This window comes from Solanum stenotomum, chromosome 7, assembly GCF_019186545.1.
Source record: "Solanum stenotomum isolate F172 chromosome 7, ASM1918654v1, whole genome shotgun sequence".
Classification (NCBI taxonomy): Eukaryota; Viridiplantae; Streptophyta; class Magnoliopsida; order Solanales; family Solanaceae; genus Solanum; species Solanum stenotomum.
Genome location: NC_064288.1, coordinates 6,498,841 through 6,518,138, shown reverse-complemented (window position 1 = coordinate 6,518,138; position 19,298 = coordinate 6,498,841). Strand labels below are relative to the sequence as shown.

The 19,298-nt window shown below is 32.7% G+C and overlaps 2 protein-coding genes and 2 pseudogenes across 4 annotated transcripts; 3 read left to right on the top strand and 1 right to left on the bottom strand.

Annotated features, from left to right (window-relative positions):
- Positions 1 to 700: 700 nt before the first annotated feature.
- On the top strand, positions 701 to 2,027 carry LOC125869601 (uncharacterized; annotated as a pseudogene).
- A 22-nt stretch (positions 2,028 to 2,049) lies between these two features.
- Positions 2,050 to 2,913, top strand: LOC125869600 (uncharacterized). The gene is made up of 2 exons (XM_049550070.1): positions 2,050 to 2,400; positions 2,470 to 2,913. Exons 1-2 carry the CDS (start codon positions 2,050 to 2,052, stop codon positions 2,911 to 2,913), a joined length of 795 nt encoding a protein of 264 aa, XP_049406027.1.
- A 57-nt stretch (positions 2,914 to 2,970) lies between these two features.
- On the bottom strand, positions 2,971 to 6,013 carry LOC125869599 (uncharacterized; annotated as a pseudogene).
- A 5,041-nt stretch (positions 6,014 to 11,054) lies between these two features.
- Positions 11,055 to 16,595, top strand: LOC125871732 (protein TIFY 4B-like). Of its 3 annotated transcripts, XR_007447033.1 has the most exons (10): positions 11,056 to 11,455; positions 11,587 to 11,729; positions 11,861 to 12,009; positions 13,155 to 13,245; positions 13,342 to 13,504; positions 13,790 to 13,855; positions 14,978 to 15,041; positions 15,151 to 15,362; positions 16,150 to 16,228; positions 16,336 to 16,595. XR_007447033.1 is itself a non-coding variant. In XM_049552389.1 (9 exons), the coding sequence occupies exons 1-9, from the start codon at positions 11,338 to 11,340 to the stop codon at positions 16,161 to 16,163; spliced, it is 1,020 nt and encodes a 339-aa protein (XP_049408346.1). In that variant the 5' UTR covers positions 11,057 to 11,337; the 3' UTR covers positions 16,164 to 16,595. The 3 variants fall into 3 exon arrangements, 1 of the variants encoding a protein (XP_049408346.1); XR_007447034.1 differs by having other exon boundaries at positions 11,055 to 11,455; positions 15,143 to 15,362; positions 16,150 to 16,595; XM_049552389.1 differs by having other exon boundaries at positions 11,057 to 11,455; positions 16,150 to 16,595.
- Positions 16,596 to 19,298: the final 2,703 nt, after the last annotated feature.

The window sequence follows — 19,298 nt, the reverse complement described above, 5'->3', positions numbered from 1 at the left end:
TTATGATGCAGAACGATTGAAAAGTTTTTGATTCTTTTTCGTTTTGTATCTGTTTTCTTTTTATTTGAATGCATACAATATTTTGTATTCCATTATGTTTAATGTAAATAGTAACAATTAGAGATTTTCGTATCCCATCAGTTCCTTGATGAAATTGTATGTTTTTTTAGTTTGGAATTTGTTCTTTTTTTTAAATACAGACACTATTTTGTATACCAGTAAGTTCAACTAGTGATTAAAATGCAACAATGAATTAAGAATTGTATACCAAAATTTGTTGCCTTGTAGTAAATTCTGGATATAATTAAAGTTGAAATAGTTGTATGTAAATACAGATCATTATGTATTGAGTGCGTGTTCTATATTTTTTCTTTTTGAAGCTATTGATGTTTGAGCGCACATTACATTTATGTAATTAGTTACTACTTTAGGATGCAATTGATTATTGGATACAATTTTATGTTTTGTTAATGTAGTCATGGGAAGCATTAGTTTGCTAGTCATGCATTATGGGAGGTGGAACGAAGATAATTGCTACGTTGATTACACTATAGAAGCAATTGTGATTAAAGAATATGCGACGTATAGAGAATTATGAGATGAAGTTGCTAAGCAAATTTGTGTTGATTTGAGATTCAACAGTGTGAAACTTAAGTATAAAATAGAGGGTAGTAATGCACCTTTGGAAATACACAATGACATGGGTGTGAGGGTGTATGTGTCTTTGAAGAAAGATAACAAGAAATTAGCAAAGTATCCTCAATGTGTATTTGTATTTGTGAATGATTGTGAATTGACTGATAGAAATATTTTGGAAGATGGAGTTGGAATGAGAGATATAGTTGATACACAAACATTAGTGCTTAGTGTGCTGAACAATAGCGATTATATGAATTGCGACATTATTACAAACAACAAACATAAGGTAGTATTGGAAGATCAAGTTTATAAGGACAAGGGGACTTTAAAAGCTGTGATGACGGATTACGCGATTGAGCATAGATTCCAATGGAAAACGAACAGATCAAGTCAAACATGGTATGTGTATTTTGTGGGTTTCTTTTATTATTGTATTCTCAATTTATTTTTTTTACATAATATCAACATTTAATATGTATTATACTAATTTTGATAGTATAATATTCAAACAGTTATACACTTGTTTGTGTGTCTGAGAAATGTGGATGGATGTTGAAGTCGTCAAGTATTAATAAATCTGGAATGTTTAGAATTAGAAAATTCGTAGATGAGCACACATGTCCATTGAAAGATAAGGTGTATGATCAGCGACATGCAACAAGCAATCTTGTTGGAGGTATGATCCAACCCAAATTAGTTGATCATAAAAGGAAGTTAACGCCAAAAGATATATAACAAAATGTTAGTCTTGCTCTTGGAGTAGATGTATCTTACGCAGTGGCATGGAAGGCTAAGGAAAAGGCTGTAATTTCCTTAAGGGGGACACCATCTGGATCCTATAGTAAATTGCCGAGCTACTTATACATATTGGACACTACCTACCCTGGATCACATATAAGGATGAAGAAACCGATGAAAATCAATTTCTGTATCTTTTTATTTCTCTATTCCCGTTTATAAAAAGTTTTGAAAATTGTATACCAATTGTCATAGTTGATGGCAGCCATCTTAGGGGGACATATAATGGTACATTTGTTTCTGCGAGTACTGTAGATGGAGCAGGTATTCAATTTATAATAGATACAATTTGATTCGATTCTTAAAATTCTTTTTCTTTATGAAGTAATAAATTTATTAATATTCTGTATACATGGAATATATTGCCGCTAGCATATGGAATTATTGATTCGAAAAATGATGCATCCTGGACTTGGTTTTTTGAACAGTTTAGAGTCGCTCATGGAGTTAAAGACAACATGTGTGTTGTATCCGATCGAAATGAGAGTATTATAAAGGCAGTTTCGAGGGTATTTGATGGAGTCCCTCATTATGCCTACACTTGGCATCTGTGGAAAAATGTGAAAACACTATTTAAAAAGTCACAATAGTCTTTCGGAAGTGTTTTATGCGATGGCAAAGGCATACAAACAATCTGAATTCAATGAACTGATGGAAAAGGTTGAACAAGTTGATGTTCGTGTAAAGAATTACTTGGAATCGGCAGGTTATGAAAAATGGGTTAGGGTATATGCAACAGTTGATCAAGAATTTGTTATGACATCAAACATAATTGAGTGCATAAATGCTTGTCTGGTGGAAGCAAGGGAGTTATCAGTATACGATTTTCTTGAGGAAGTTAGACAGATGTTTGCAAGATGGAATTTCAAAAACCATACGTCTTCTTCACATACTTTCACCACACTTTGTGGTAAACCTCAAGAGATGCTTGTTTCTAATGAAGAAGCATCATTACATATGAAGGTATGTTTTTATATTTTATATGCTTATCAACATTATATAAACATAGCTGATTTATATTTTTTGTTGCAGATTGTACCATCAAATAATTATGTGTACAATGCTCATCACGAAGGTAGAACATATATTGTCTGTTTGAAAAATAAAACTTGTACTTGCAAGAGGTTTCAAATGGATGAAATACCATGTTTGCATGCTTGGACTGTTATAAATAAGAAACATTTTGATGTTGGACCATATTGTTCTGACATGTACAAGCCAAGTAACTTGTTGGATACATACAACATTCCAATTACTCCCTTACCTAATCAAAACGAGTGGAATGTACCTGAGTATATTAAGGATGACAAAGTGCGGCCTCCAAAGCACAAAAAGCTACCTAGAAGGCAATCTAAGAAGTATCGTGACAAGGCGTATAGCGAGCTATCTGGAAAGAAGAGCAAGAATTCTTGTGGTACTTGTGGGTTTAAGGAGCACAATAGGCGTTCATGTAGGAATGGACCGCATATTGTTTAGTTAATGATGCTACAATTTTATATCTTATTAGAGTGGAATTGTAAGCATAAAATCGTGTTAAGATTGCTGGATACAGTTTGATCGAATCGGCTACATTGAAAATATATACATGTATACAAATATAAACTTAATAGGTATAAAGGCTAATGAATATATATGTATTGAGTAGAAAATACAATATAAAACTTGACTTACCTCGGGCTCAATATTTTTGGTATCACTGCCATCTGGAATGTTGATAGTCTTAACAGGAAAATAAAAAGACAAGAAACATGTAACCAAATGTTAATGGATACAAATTTTAAGGTTAATAAATTCAAATTGTGTAAAATACACCGTATTAATAGTCATGTGTACAGTTTGATAAAAAATGATAAATATATAGATTCATATTGAACCAAATTAATAAAAGATGCAATTAACTAAAAAACTACAATTACCTCCAAATTCCCAGATTCCAATTTGTCAAGTGGAACTACCTGCACTTGATTTGATGGAGATTCAGGAATTGAAGTAGATGGATTCATCATTTAAATTTGGGGGGACAATGGGATCACCAGAATGTCTAACCTGTGTAATATTACAACATAATACATTAAAGAATGATTAGTTGAAATACATTACATCATATTGTTTGTTTATAACGAACCTCCTGCTCAGTATGTTTAGAATTAATGGCTGTCAAAACAGTCTTGAAATTATTATTGAATAATTTGTGAATGTCAACAAACTCTTTTTTAACCTGAAAATAGGACATAATATTGTAGCTTAATAAAAACTCAATATGCTAAGAAGTGTTAAACTAATAAAGATGTATAAATGGTAGATACCTCTTTTCTGAAATCAGATAGCTCTTTCATCCAGACTTGCACTTCAGATCCACTTGCTCTTGGAATGTCAGAATCCTTCGATGTTGTATTAGTTTGATCTGCAGATACAGATTCAGTCTGCTTTAAAATAACCTTAGGTTTCTTCGGTACCTTTTTGAATACAATATCCTTTTTCACCGGCAATTTAACAATAACACGAGGTTCCAACTTTTGTGCTGCCTGTTTGGATCAATCAGTCAACTGTTTCTTTGTCCTTTTTTTAACAGGCGACGGTGAAGAACCAACTTTTCCTTTTCTTTTGATCTTTATTGTTTGTGGAGGAGGTTCTCAGAATCTTTACTATGACTTATTGCCTCATCTAGTTAGTCATACTAAACTTCACCTTGATTCTCGATACCCTCCGATGGCAATTGCAATATTGCAAGTTCTCTTTGATTGGGAGTAATGTTCCTGAATTTAAACTGAACCAAACATATTGTGTTACTATTTATACTAAAAACAATAATAACACTATACAAATTGACTTTTATTAAACATATATCAATTAAGTACCTTGTTATTCACATCACTGAATATGGTCTTCATTAGTTTCTTGTATCTCGTACTCACTTTGGCCGTCTGCCAGTTGAGTAACCTCGAAATGTGGTCATCAACCTTTTGAGCAACTTGGAAGTCGATCCTTGAACTGCACTCATATAACCATTCTTGAATGACAATTGACATGCCACCAATTTTGTAAAACTGTTTTTCACTATCCAACTTCTTTCTCAAACTCTTCATCAACAAGTAGAACGTTTTTTTATCCCATGGAAACTGATTGTACATACCGCTTTCAACCAGATCAAAATGTAATCTAGGAACTTTTTTGGTTAATCTTTCACCAGAAAAAAATAATTGTTTGGATGAAGAATAAGATGGCAAACTTCAAGCCATCCTGATCGTTATCACCCAGAAGAATAAGATGGCAAACTTCAAGCCATCCTGATCGTTATCACCCCACACTTTTTCCTCAAAACTTTTCATTATATCTATTTTTCAGATCAACTTAACACCCTCAAAATACTGTTTCATCAACCTATTTGGTTTTTTTGTATCAAAATTGAAATCTTTTTCCTCGCTGACATAGTTTAATCCACTAATCAAAGCGAATTCTCTTTAAAGCGAAACGAAGCACAAATCCATTAACACGCATGACAAATGCTCGATGAGAACTGCAATTGAGTTATAAAGCCCTGCAACACCTATGTATTTGTCCGCGGCACAACATCTATGCATTTGCATGTAATTACCAAAACAAGTGCTCTTGCGAAATACATTATGTACATTCTCATGTAAATTTCTAATCAAGTCAGTTTTTATGCCATTTTTAAAGACACATTGGATATCTGGAGCTTTTGTAGGATGATTTTTGACATAAAATTCACTTGTCTGCACATGTTCGAATAAATGAATACATACTTGTATAATACTAATATATAATTCTATTTCTAGATAACAAAATATAATAAGATAAACTACCTATACGACAAAGTGAAAAACATTCTGAAAACTTGAATGTTCATTCTGATTTATGAATATTAATGAGATAAAAAATTAATATGAAACCAAAAATAGAATGCATACTGAACTCATACTATAAATCTAATAAATTGGAATACATAAAGGTGCTGAAAAAATACAATATATTATACAACTATCTAATATAAGTATACAACTAGTTAGGGACAAATACATTGGCTAATAAAATACAAAATTTGTCATCACAAATAATTTATATAATTTAAAAATTTCGTATTTGCAAAATTTACACAAATCATATCTGAATAATAGAACAACAATATTTAGGGAAAAATAATCACATTTTCTAAAAAATATACAGAAATTGTTAGCTATACACATTATGAATACAATAGTGAGTTTGAAACAAAAACAGTAAAAATACAAATATTGTTTAAAGTACATTCATCCTATAAAATCAACAATAAACGTGCAATCACAAAATCAACAATGGACATAACATACAAAAATAATTTAATACCTCTTCATCGCCATAAAGTAATACTTCATCACTTCGATCTTTAACTTGATCATCGGGGGTTTCAGAACACAAAACTCTCCTTTTTTTTGAAAGAGCTCTCTTGTGCCATTCTAGCCACAGATCCTACATTTTCGAGCAACCATTGGGTAATACACAAATCAAATGACGAAAATTTCCCAAAATTTTGAATATTATTTGGGATACCTCTAGTAATTCTGATTGAATCAGTCATTGTAGACAATCAGATGTTTTTCCCAAAATTTAAAACCCTAAAAATAAATTTCGATATTATCAAATATTAAAATGTATTAAATATCAAACGAAATAAACAGATATATGAATTTCTAGAATCTACAAAATCTGAAAATTTAAAAGAAAATCACAAAAAAAAATGACAATCATAAATATATGATGAATATTTAAACAAATCACAAAAAAATTGGAAAATTCGACTGGAAATCCGTAATGTATAGAATCGGTGGTTTAAACATCAAATCAAAAAATAATGAAAATTTCCTTGCCAACCGAGAAATCTGCTTGAATTAATAAAGAGATTTCGTTTAACAATAAAGAAAATTTTCTTGATGAACAACAATTTAGCACCTTGAAGAAATATAAACTTGAAATGTGAAAGTTGGGGAAGAAACGTGAATGGTGATGAAAAAAGATTAATGGTATTGATTTTATTTTTTATTTTTTTTCACTTTAAACGGTTATTGGTAAATAATTTGGTCCAATATAGAACTCTTTCCATAAATAAAATTAATTTAAAATACTAAAATATGAATACATATTATTTTATAAAAATATTATCGTTCTGCCATTTTAAATAAATATTTTAAAGTGTTGTTATTTTGACTAATTATGTTAAGTATTATAACTTAATTGCTAATTTTCCCTTTTCTTTTCTATCAAAATAAATATGTGGGCCTTAAAGTATAGCAACCCAAATTGCAAATAAACTAGAATAAGCCTATCCAATTTAATATAACTTAAAAAGATTTACATATCTAATGAGAAAATAATAATAATTTAAAGATTAATAATTATTTTTTGTAAAATGAATTAAATAATAAAATAGGGAGACGTGGCAGATTAGGGAGCCATATATTGATTTGGTCCCACATCCTTTCATTGTGGGCCGAAGCCCGATTGTGAAAGATCATTTCCATGACCCGGACCAACACTTTTTCAGTCTGCACTTTTATTTGAACTTTTTATTTTTTACGTTTTGATAAAAATCGATTCAAATTAAAAATTAATTAAATCAACATCAATTTGATTTTATATTTTAAAAAATTGATAATTATTGGTTTGATCTTTATTACATTAAAATGTACATATTCAGATTTTCAATAAATATTATACTTTTTTTAGGGCTAAAATATTTTTTTTAAAAAAATCATTTTTTAATCTTGCAAAAATATTGTTGTTATCTTTTTCCTAAATTTGCAAAACAATGCGGAATATAATAAATAAAATAATAATACATAAACGTAAAATAAAACATAAAATTCTTAAATGAAACTTAAACAAAATTAATAAAATAATAAGAGATATATTGGTAAATATGTATATATGGAAGCAGGGGCAGACCTAGAGTCTGCCAAGGGGTTCACCCGAACCCCCTCGATAAAAAATTACGTTGTATATTTAAGATATTTTAAGAATTTTTATGTTTATATATTGATTTTGAACCTCCTGAATATAATATTAGAGGTTGGCTTAGTGGTTCAAACCCCAAATCTTAAGAACTACTCTTCTTTTTTTGGAACCCCCTTAATGGAAATCCTGGATCCGCCACTATATGGAAGGGATATTTTCGTCTTGAAAAAATAAATTTTTGTTTCTGCTTTTTTTAAGAAGCAAAAATTTCTAGTTTCTTTCCAACAATAGAAAAACTGCTTCTGCCTACTAATTTGCCAAACACCTAATTTTTGAAAAAAAGTGTTTTTCATCAAAATAAGTGTTTTTGAACACCCAACAACAATGCTAAATAGACTATAAATATAATAGGTCATACAACGGTATACGAGGAATTTTTAGTAAATTTAATTAGTCTTTACAAATTTTCCATTCCTGTAATAATATTACTACAATAAAACCTCACTAAATTAATATAGGTGGAACCATAAAATATTATTATTTTGTAGAGGTATTATATAATCGATAAATTAATATTTATTGATTTAAAGAGTCTTGAGATTCAATAAAGGTCAATTTTGATTACATCAAATTCATGATATCTTACTAATTTATGCATAATATTTATTGAATTCATATAAAATAAATAAATTTATTATACATAAAGTACTATGAATACATCAAAATTTGTATGTTACTAAATTATGTATCATATTTGTTGAATTCACAAAAAAAAAAAAGCTATCATACTAAAGTACAATATATGTGTATGATTCATTGTAATATTTTTTTTTACCTGTGGAACCACTTACGTGTAAGGAACATTTATCGCATCTAGAACTCATAATTTTATGACTCATTTTGAAAAGACAACACCGAAACTCTTGGATGCAATAAGAAAAGTTAGAGGTGAGCTTCTACTAGATTTAAATTTCCATAAAAAACAAAACACGATAAAGTCATATTTCACTACGTTGTCTTAGATATATTTGTACTTTTAAAGAATTATTATTTTATAATACTAATGAGACTATATATTTATAAAGTGGGTCTTCTAAAAAATATATTATTTTATTATCTTATCGAAATGTGTAATTTTTTTCATTGTCTTAAGTCGAAATCGAAGAAAAATATTATCTTAAAGAGATTATTAATTTACCAAATATTAGTTTAGTGAAGTTTTATGGTATCTATTACTACTAAGGAAGCACATTATCAAACAAGAAGTTTTTCTTATTTTTTTGAAAATTCTCCACGTCATCCTTATATTTTCTGTTAATATATAATATATACAGAACATAGTATACTATATATTAGATTTGTATATTTAACACTATCTAAATATAATGAATATGATATAAAGTACTACTAATATAATTTATACTCAAAATATGATATAACTATATTTAGATTTGCACATTTAACACTATCTGAATATATAGCTAATGCAAATTTAAGTTTAGCATATATGTGCATCCATATACTATATTTCTATAGCCTTTATTTACCGAAAAACTATAAAGTTGGTGAAAAGAGATTTAAAGGCAAGTGAATCAGGTCAGGTCAAATCAAATTTATTCACTTTAAGCTAAAGTGTTAATATGATGATCCTATACAAGAATATGATCTTTTAAGCAAAAAGGAAATAATACAAGTGGGAATTAAGGGGGAGGTTTCAAGACTTCTTTCCATAAAAAATGTTAAAGGAAGAAGAAAGAGAGTAAAATAATGCTTCTTGAAATTTTCTGATACCTTATATTCTCTATAGGATCTTTTTATATAGGCCATGAAAATTAAACTATCCCCTCAATGTAAAATGACGACACACTTGGTAATAAAAAGTGTGAGCATGCTACTTGAAAGTTGATAATTGAGCTATTAAGGGTCATTATGATCAATTATAGCTATAAGACAATTTTCCCTTATTGAAGCTTCTTTTTGATGTCCAACCACGTGTCGGTTCCATACAGGTAGGCACTCGAATCTCTTCTTGATACATTGATGATGGTCTCTTTCATTCTCCTAGGGTCTTCACAAACGTTTTTTCATATTAGTTTTTGTCAGGCCCAATTTTGCCCCATGCAACCTTCAAACAAGGAGAGTGTTAATATAATATATGTGACATGATATTAGATATTTTTTTTAACACTAACCAATAATAAATATGATACATAAATTATTAATATAATATATATTGAACATAGTATATGGAGTAATATATTTCCCCCCACCATCAATACTATTCATGATTTTCAAGCAATACGTTGTACTACACTCGAAAGCTCATTGGTGATTAGGATCCATGATGGAGCTTACATTAATTAAGTTAATAATGGTCCGTGGAACACTTTCATCAAATTAGAGGTGATTTAAGGTATCTCAAGTGCACATCTTCAAGTTATGCAATCCTTGATTGAGAAAATAAAGTCCTAAAAAGCCATTGACCTACATGTGGGGGGTACTTAAGTCATGGAAGAATATTTAGGATATATAGAAGAGAGTGAAGATCCACATGTGGTGATGATCAAGCTATGAAAGATAACTTGGAAGGAAGATGTGGAAGATAATGCAACCACAGCTCTCATATGGATTATAACTCCCCAACAAGAAACTCTATTGAGAAAAGCTCAATTGCAAGTTTGCAACCCCTTTATGCAACCGCATAATCCACTTGCAGCCACAAGTCCTTCGCATATAATGTCATATCGTGATCTAGATGAGATAAAAAAAATATTGCGATTGATCAATATATAAGATGTGATAGCGTATATCAATCAATCTACAATCAAAGATGAATCAATTCAAGGGGGAGGAAAATTTTTAATTCATACCTAAAAATATAATCCTAAATTATCCAAGAGGTGTTCAAAGTAATGAGATAAGGAATCCTCCAACTAGTACCTAACATTAATCTAATTCCACAAAGGAGGAGCTACACTCAAAAAGAGTTTTTTAATCATTCAAAAGCTATCAAATGAAAATAACTTAGGTTAGTATTTATAGTTTTGCCTTTACAAGCATAACCCCAACATGAACTTAGCAAAAATAACTATAGTGACCCAATAAACGATCTTCCTAAATCACAATGCGACACTATGGTCACAAATGGGGTATGCAGTCGCATATAGGGTTCACAAGTGTTCCATGGAGTGCATATGTGATCGCATATGGTTGCCTTCTCTTCCCCATCTTCCTTCCAAGCTATCATCTATAGCTTGAGCATCTCCACACATGGGTCTTTATTACTCTTCCATAACTTGAGTACCCCACATATGAGTCTTTGATGGCTTTCAAGGACTCCATCTTCTCAAACAAGGATTGATTGAGTGAATAACTTAAAGATGTACACTTGAGATACGTTGCACTTCTAACTTAGTGAAAGTTTTTCATGATCTATCACTGACTTGATATCAAGCTCAATTATAAATTTTAATCAAGCTTTTCAATACCATATAAATACATTTCTAGGACATTTTTTTTTCCAAATATAGCTAATATTACTTATGAGAGATAGCAAGATACTTTTATTTTTTTGAACCTAGTCAACACACATTAAAATGAGTTCGACATTAGTAGGTTTTTGAGTAGCAAATATGTGATGGGGAAAAAAATTAGGCCGTGGAGTAGAGCTATAGAGGTGATAAAGAGGGGGGGCCCTCGGCCGAGATGGGGGGCTAACTTTTTCAATAATGACATCGCACGTGGCAACCTGGGGTTGCAGCCTTGCCTCCCCAAAATGGGTTACGGCCAAAAAAGTAAAAAGCAACACACTAAAGCGGCGACGCCGCGGCCATTTTTTTCCTCAATACTCCGCTCCCGGCACCACTCACTAACTCACTGTCAAACACGTTTTTCCTGTTTCTAGTTCTCCGACGAACCAAATTGTACCGATTTCCACCGGAATTTCACATCATGTCGCTGGAAGAAACTGTTTACAAGTCTCCTCTGGATAAACCGCTCTACCTACTTACCGATGACGACATTTCTCAGCTCACTCGTGAAGATTGCCGACGTTATCTTAAAGCTAAAGGTTCATTTTTCGCTTCTCTCTATATGTGTGCCAGTACATTAAAATAATCTGGAGTTGCGATAATCGAGAATCGAATAAAGTAATTTGAAGGATGATTATGCTTTGTGTCTTCTGAATATGTTTCCGTGTAGGAATGAGAAAGCCTTCATGGAATAAATCACAGGCGATTCAGCAGGTGATTTCACTGAAGGCGTTGTTAGAGACGACGCCGGACTCCGACACCGGTCAGCGGAAAAGGCGTCACACTTCTCGCCCAGACACCAGTTTACAGCGAGTGCGTTTTGATTTATCTACTTGCATTTCCTCTTTTGATTATCTTCATGGTTCTGTGATGAATATGATGCTATATCTGCTGCTTAACTTCATACTAACTCGCCTAATTATTGAATAATTAAACTAATGTAGGTCCAGAAAGAAACGGGCATCGATGCAGAATTTGCTGAATCGGCTGAAGAAATGGTGCCGTACGGTAGAAAACCTCCCAATAAACCTGATCTTTCCGGCAATAAGGCTGCAGGTTCTGTTGCCGTTGTCAATAACTTAACTCCTTCTAGGTGAATTTTCGTTTCCTCAAATGGTTTGTGCTGTTTATTACACCTTTTTATATGCTGAATGGATGGCTCTTTACTTTTCCTTACCACTAAATAAGGTGCTTGTCTATGAGACGCTTTGTTCCTATTGAATAATAGTTCCACTCTGCTACTCCATTAAGTAGCGGCTGGCTCGTCTCTACCATATTACCATATTACCTTGAAAGATTACAATCCTAATTAAGTGGCTAATATGAAATTTTTCGCTTATTTGTCTGTCCTTATTGGTTTTGTAAAAGATGTGCAAGAATTGTGCTTGATGATTTGACAAGCAAGTAAATGTGAATACCTTATAAACTTAGTCTCATTTGAGAGCTTCGGTCTTTGATTGTACTTTGAATGGCATTAAGGGGGTTTTACTTGCCAATGATGTGCATTTTATTTTGGGTACAATATTTTGTGTGCAAAGTTGTTGGTATTTTGTTGGTCGTATCCTAAATTCTACTACCACTTGCTAGATCCCGGAGGAGCACTGCATTGTTGCTCCTATAGGGCTTGTTTTATTGAGCACACTATATACAATTGGAAAATGTTGAAGAGCATGGACTGAGTGTTACAAGGATTTTAAGAAAAAAAGGGTTTATCATCATCATTTATGCTTTATCAACTACCTTAGCCAAAACCCTTAGGCTTCTTGAATTAGCTTAAAAATATGACTTTAATGGTTTCACTAGCTATCATGTGAGAAATTAGAAGATAATTATGCAGGTCAGAATATCATATTTCTCATACTATGTACATTCATAGTTTTCAATTTAAGTCTTCTATTCATCTCGTTCCTATGTAGTATATACTTTCATTTACAAATCTATCCTATATATATATATATATATATATACACTCAAATCTATCCTTTAGCGTGTCGGAAAAGTTCTTCCTCTGTTTCCTTCAAATAATAAAACTAGTTTTGCTTACTTTCCCTTCTTATAATTTCTGAAGTTATTTTTTCTCTACTCTTGTAATTCTATATTATGCTAAAAACTATTCTATTGAAGATGGCATCCCAAGGCAAGTTGTGATTCTGCAAGTGCGCGCACCTTTACAGACAGATTTTAGAAATTCCATTATAGTTAGTTCAAATGCTTATAGTTTTTTCTTGGTGAGTTCAGAACCACAGATTCGGGAAATGCATCAGCAGGTCAATTGATAATCTTCTATTGTGGCAAGGTGAATGTGTATGATGATGTACCTGCTGAAAAGGTAACTTAAGTTTGATGTATGACGGAACTACAACAATTTATAAGTATTGACAATTGACTAGTTTGTTCCTGTTGTGGCCACTGTCATATATGTTAGGCACAAGCAATCATGCATCTTGCTGCAAGCCCACTCTTTGTGCCTTCAGAAACTCCATTGGATGCTACCAGAGCAGCTCAACATTCCGAATGCCATTTGCAATCTGCAAATGTTAAAATGGGTCCAGATTCTCCTATGGTGCTCATGCCAACCATGCAAACAGGTTTGTTCTTACCATGGAAATTGTAGAATGTTAATACATTAGTCCATGATTTGGGGATTTTGATGGCATGTGCATGAGTTGAATTGAGAAACAGACCTAACCTATAATGTTCTTGGTCAAAATGCTGATAGTTTTGACTATCCCCACCCTCCCCCTCCTCTTGCCAAATGACATAGGTGAGTTTAATTCCATCTAGGTTATGAATTCCTATGAAAATAACTTCTTATGAATCTCGATGAGGTGTATCCTTGTGTTACAGAACATAATAATTTGGATATTTTACAGGGAGAATAACTGAAGTGACTCGCCTGCATTTGGAGGAAAGCAACACTTTCTATGAGGACAATTCTGGCAAGTTCTTTTGTTCTTTTTAATTTTGCTCCCCCCCCCCCCCCCCCCCCCCCCCCCCCCCCNACCAAGAAACCCTGAAAAATGGAGCGAAAGGTTCTCATTGTACCTTGCTGAAACTTAGGTAATATTAGGCTCCTCTGTTTAGTTTAATTGAGCAATGTACTTGGTGTTATTATTTACCCAGGGTGGTATGAGGCTATGACTTTCTTTCTCCATGTTATCTGACCTTGCTGTCCTCTAGCTATCATTAAAACTTATTTATTACAGTATGGGACCTGAAAAACGGAGGACAAGATAAGACAATTCTTGCCATTGTAAGATAATTCCTTTAACTTATTAAAAAATTTACTAGCAATTGTTATTCAAGATTCTAGACTTCCCATCCTGACCACACTTTATAGTTATATGAAAGATTTTAAAATTCCAAAACCAATCCAAGTACCCAACTATTGAAGTGATAATGCTTGAAAACCATAGGAGCACCAAAGGTGTGACTTAGCTGGCCCCAACACCATCATTATGAAAAAATAAAAGATGAGAGGAACAGATAACAAGTATAGGTGTTGCTTAGAATATTATACCACTGATCTGTTGAAGGTTCTTCCATAAACCAGGTTTTGCCAGGGTCTGCAGACGGGTAGGTTTAATAGTCCTTTCTCCCTATGTTGCTCAAACACTCCAAAAATGATGCCCACTCGTGTCTAATTCTCCAAAAATGCACTACTTTTGGAGCTCGACATGCACCCTTCGACATTATTGAAAAGTTAACATAGATTTCTCCTAACTAACCACCTGTTATAGTGAAAAAACTCTAGTTACTATTAACACAATCATGGAGCCCACAACTTAACCCGACCATTTTCTATGGCAATATTGTGATAGTTTACTTAAGCAAAGAATTTAAGCTAGGAAGGTCAATCTGCTACTCTTTAATTTCTTTGTCATGCATTATAATAGATCAATGGCCTTTAATTAATGCAAGTCTTGAAGTAGGTAATGCTTATATGATGATTAACAGAACTTGTTGAAGGCAAAGCAATCACGAGCATCTTATTCTACTTCTCCATAAATTTCTTTCTTATCTCTCTCTTCCCCCCCATTCCTCCAAAATCAATTATGCAGAAGCAGTGAACCACGTAAGCAGAAAAGCATTACTGGAAAGATATCGTGAGAAGCGGAAAGACAGGTACTGCAATAAGTGAACTGCTCAATTTCAAAATGGAAATAAGAAACGAGAACAGTTGTACTTCTTTTTGTGTCTTTTTCAGTATCTCACGTCTCTGTTAGATGAAAAGGTTCAAGAGAAAGATGGGAATGCCTTCATCTGCTAGCTTGGACATCTATTTGAACCATCGAACCGGAAATCATACCCCAAGTGAGCTCTCAAGTAGGAGCAACACTTGTTCCCCGCCTGCTATTAGATTATCTGTTGCACCTGCTCCAAGTGGTTCAATGGATAACATTCTCCAAATGGATGCCAATGCTTCTGGTTTTCTCGACGACAAAGGTGATTTTTGTTTTCACCAAACCATATTTAGTGATTTTCTAATTTCAACTTTCAAGGAGCATTCTTGTTTTTGCCTCCCTAAATTAGTTCATTTGAGATTTTGCCTCTCCAATTATTTCATTCGAGCTTTAGGGATCTATCAGAACTGCAAACTTTCCAAGGTTGGGCAATAAGTTAATGTTTGTTCTAAACCCTGAGCTAGTTGTTGTTTTTATTGTGTAATCTCATTGATTACACAAACTCTGTGTCAACCTCTTAATCTGCTCTTTCTAAGTTTATACGTCCATCTTGACATGAGTTTTTTCTGAATGAATGTATTTCCTTTTGAGCGAACCAACCTCGCATGGAAGCTTTGGGGACCTTGCAAGATGCCAAGTGATTGTTAATTGGTGATTGGTTATAAATGAAGATATAGACCTATCACTTAAATAACGTAACTGAACAGATAGTTATATATAGACCTATCTCATGAGTATATTTTATCCTTGTTTGTGAAGGAACCCTGTCATTCTTGTCAATTTTTGTTCTTTGCCTTAGGTCATGCATCACAAGTATTTGTATTTTAATTACTATATTTGTAGTTTTTGCTTGTTTTCCCGCTTTATTCTTGCACATTCCTCTTGTTTCGAACTTTCTTATAATTGTACGAACTTTGAGCTCCATCCAACCTCATAATCCAATATATAAGGAAAAAAGAAATCTGTTGCTAGCTCTGGAAAGTGGTATCTTGCACTCGATGAGATTCTTAAAATGGTTAAAGTTTATTACTTTTCTTTTTGCTGTGCAGATGGTAAAGAGTGAAAACTGGGATGATGAGGAAAACTCTTGCTTTCTAATTTGTTTTCATGCGCCAGAAAGTCTGGAAGGTAACATCCTGTCCTAGCCCCTGCCTAGTTGAATGGCGAGGTGTTGGTTGTTCCTTGTGGATCTGTGTTCAGAAGCACTTTGTATTTAGGCTGTCATCATTCCGCAGGTAAATGAAGAGAAAAGTAGTCAGGAATAGTCCTCTTGTCATGCAATGTTTTCTGCTTTCAGAATCTTTTTGAAAGCCACCAGGCCTCCAGAGTCCCACTTTAGTGTAGAATTTTAGGCAGTTGCGTTTTTCCCTTTTGCTGGAACTGGTTCTCAAGGAGCTTAACGTGGAACCCCTGTTGTAATTAGTCTCGGCACTTTCCACTCTAACAAGACAGATTATTTTGGCTGAAAAGTGGAAGTAGTTGGGTTACCAAGGCATATTCTAGTTTTATTTGGACTGATTCTTAGGAATACTTTAAATGCTTGACTTACTAAAAAGGTTTAAGGTTGGTTGGTTAGTACTTCCTCTGTTCATCTTTACTGACTTAGCACACCCTTAAGGAGCAATAAATAGAATGACAATTTTACTATATCACTCTATGAATATAATAAATTTAATGCTTTGGGAAATGATTATAGTTAATAGTAAAGATAAATTAGAAATTAAGTACTAATAAATACTCTCTTGCTTTTCAAACGGGACAAGTAAAAATAGACATTTGCTCCCTTTGTCTCTATTTACTTGTTCACTTTTGAATTGACACACCTATTAAGAAAACATTTTTTTTTTTGATAACAAGGGAAACCCGCAGCCGCACCCTTTGGGTGCGCACAGGGTAAAACCCCCACTCCTATACAATAGCTCGCAAACTACATAGGAGAGGTAACCCGCACTAGGCAAGCCCGGTGCGACGAGCTCGACCCAGAAGGCAAACCCCTTACTTTCGCTGGCAAGGGGTTTCGAACTTGAGACCTCCAACATGGAAGTCCCAAGCCCAAACCACTGGGCCACCCTGAAGGGTATTAAGAAAACAATTATTGACATAATGAATTTACCATTTTACCATTACTAATTATGAAGTGAATGAATTAAAATTTTTATATTTTCAATAAGTTCTACCTTTTTCAGAGTAATTAATTGAGGTATAATAGGTAAAAATATTTTGTCTTTTCTTGATTTGTTATAATTGACAAGTAATTAGGGACAACTAAAAAGGAAAAAGTGGAGTAGTAGATGTGTGAAAAGATGGTAGACTAACAGCATGATTTTTGAACTATTCATGTTGCAGTAAGGCTAATATATTAGGACAAATGTATTAATGCTGATGAGAAATACGTGGGTCCATCATGGACGTGTTTAACTCCAGTAGGAAAATGTTGGGATAGTTGGAAACCACAATTCCTGTAGGCATGTGGAAGAACATTTAGTTTGTTTTTTTTACTCTGATTCAGTTGGTTGAGATTTCACCAACTGTTGAATCCTTTTTCTTTGATAATTTGGATCTCGTTTCCCATCACAAAAAGAATGAAAAAACGGAAACATATACTTTGTGTTTATACAAAAGGACATACTGCAGCCATTGGAATTTCTCTATAGTTCGGTGCGTATAAGTTGAATCCATTCTATATACATCTCTCCATATTAATTCTGGAATTGTAGAATTAAACATACATCGCCTTGCACAAACTATAACGAGGGTGTTGTTTGATGAAATGATTGAGGACAAGTGTAATGCAAGGTCGTTATATGGGTTACTTGGAAAATCAACTAATTAGTATATTATAGAGTGAGAAATATTGCGTGTGTTTTTAGCTGCTTAAGGTAAGGAGCGTGATAGTGTATTACAAATTATAACGACTAACGAGGGCATTGTTGATGAAGTGATTTGAGGGCAAGAATGGAATGCAAGGTCGTTATATGGGTTGGGTTGGATTGAATTGGATTAATAGTTGGATGGATCCTTATGATCATTCAAAAAGGAAATTTCTAAAATAGCTAACATTAGGTTGAAATTAGACTTCCTTCGCAACACTTTGTATGACATTGATATAAATACATACTGGTGGAGAATATACTTTAGAAACACTCAAATACATTAAATCACACGTATAATAGTGAACAGATACACTCAAATACATGATACCAATGTATAACAAAGAACTAACAAAATTGAATATACAGATACAAATTTTTAACAAGTTGCAGATACAAAATGAATAATAAGGAACATATACACTTAATACTTGATACAAAAGTATAACAAGGAACATATACACTTGAATAATTCAAATACATTTACACATCATGAATAACAAGGACATGTACCCTTCAGTTGCTTTTCCAAATATATTGTGGTGATGAATACGCTATAGAACACTCAAATACATTGATACAAATATATAACAATGAATATATACACTCAAATACATTAATACAATGCATATACATGTGCATTGATCATGGATACAATGTATATACATGTAAATTTGATTCCTTGAATAATTCACCAAATATGCCTTAAATTTGTACCAAAATTCCTCAATATTTGATACGAACTTTGTGATACATCAAAACTTTTAAAACACCACCTATTTAAATATAGTAACAGTGTCATAACCCCACAATTTGAATTTAAGCTTCAAAGTCTTTTCTCATGGCTACCAATAAAGTTTTGTAAATCATCACGAGCCAATGACGAAGACACTTTATTGGATCAAGGGAGAGAAAGTACAACGTGGTTGAGTTTGAATTTAGATAGAATTCAAAGAATCGTAAGGAAGAAAAGAAGAAGAAAAAAAAAACTATCCATGAAACAGGGAAGAATATCTGAAGAAATGCTCACACGCCTAGTTGTAATGGTTTGTATTTTGTAGTCTTCATTAGTGTATATATATTTAATATGAATGTATAATAATAAGTACATAATAAATGCATATATTAATAATTATACATAAATTATACAATGGTGCGTTTATTATGCACCACATATTGGCTAAATTTTGCAAGAAGAAAAAAATTTAAATTAAGGCTATTTGTTTATTATGAGCTATATAGGACTGTTGTATGGTGTAAAATTTCATTTTTTTCCCTCACTTATTTCATCTAAAATGGATAAGAGAGATAATTCATTTCATGCAAAT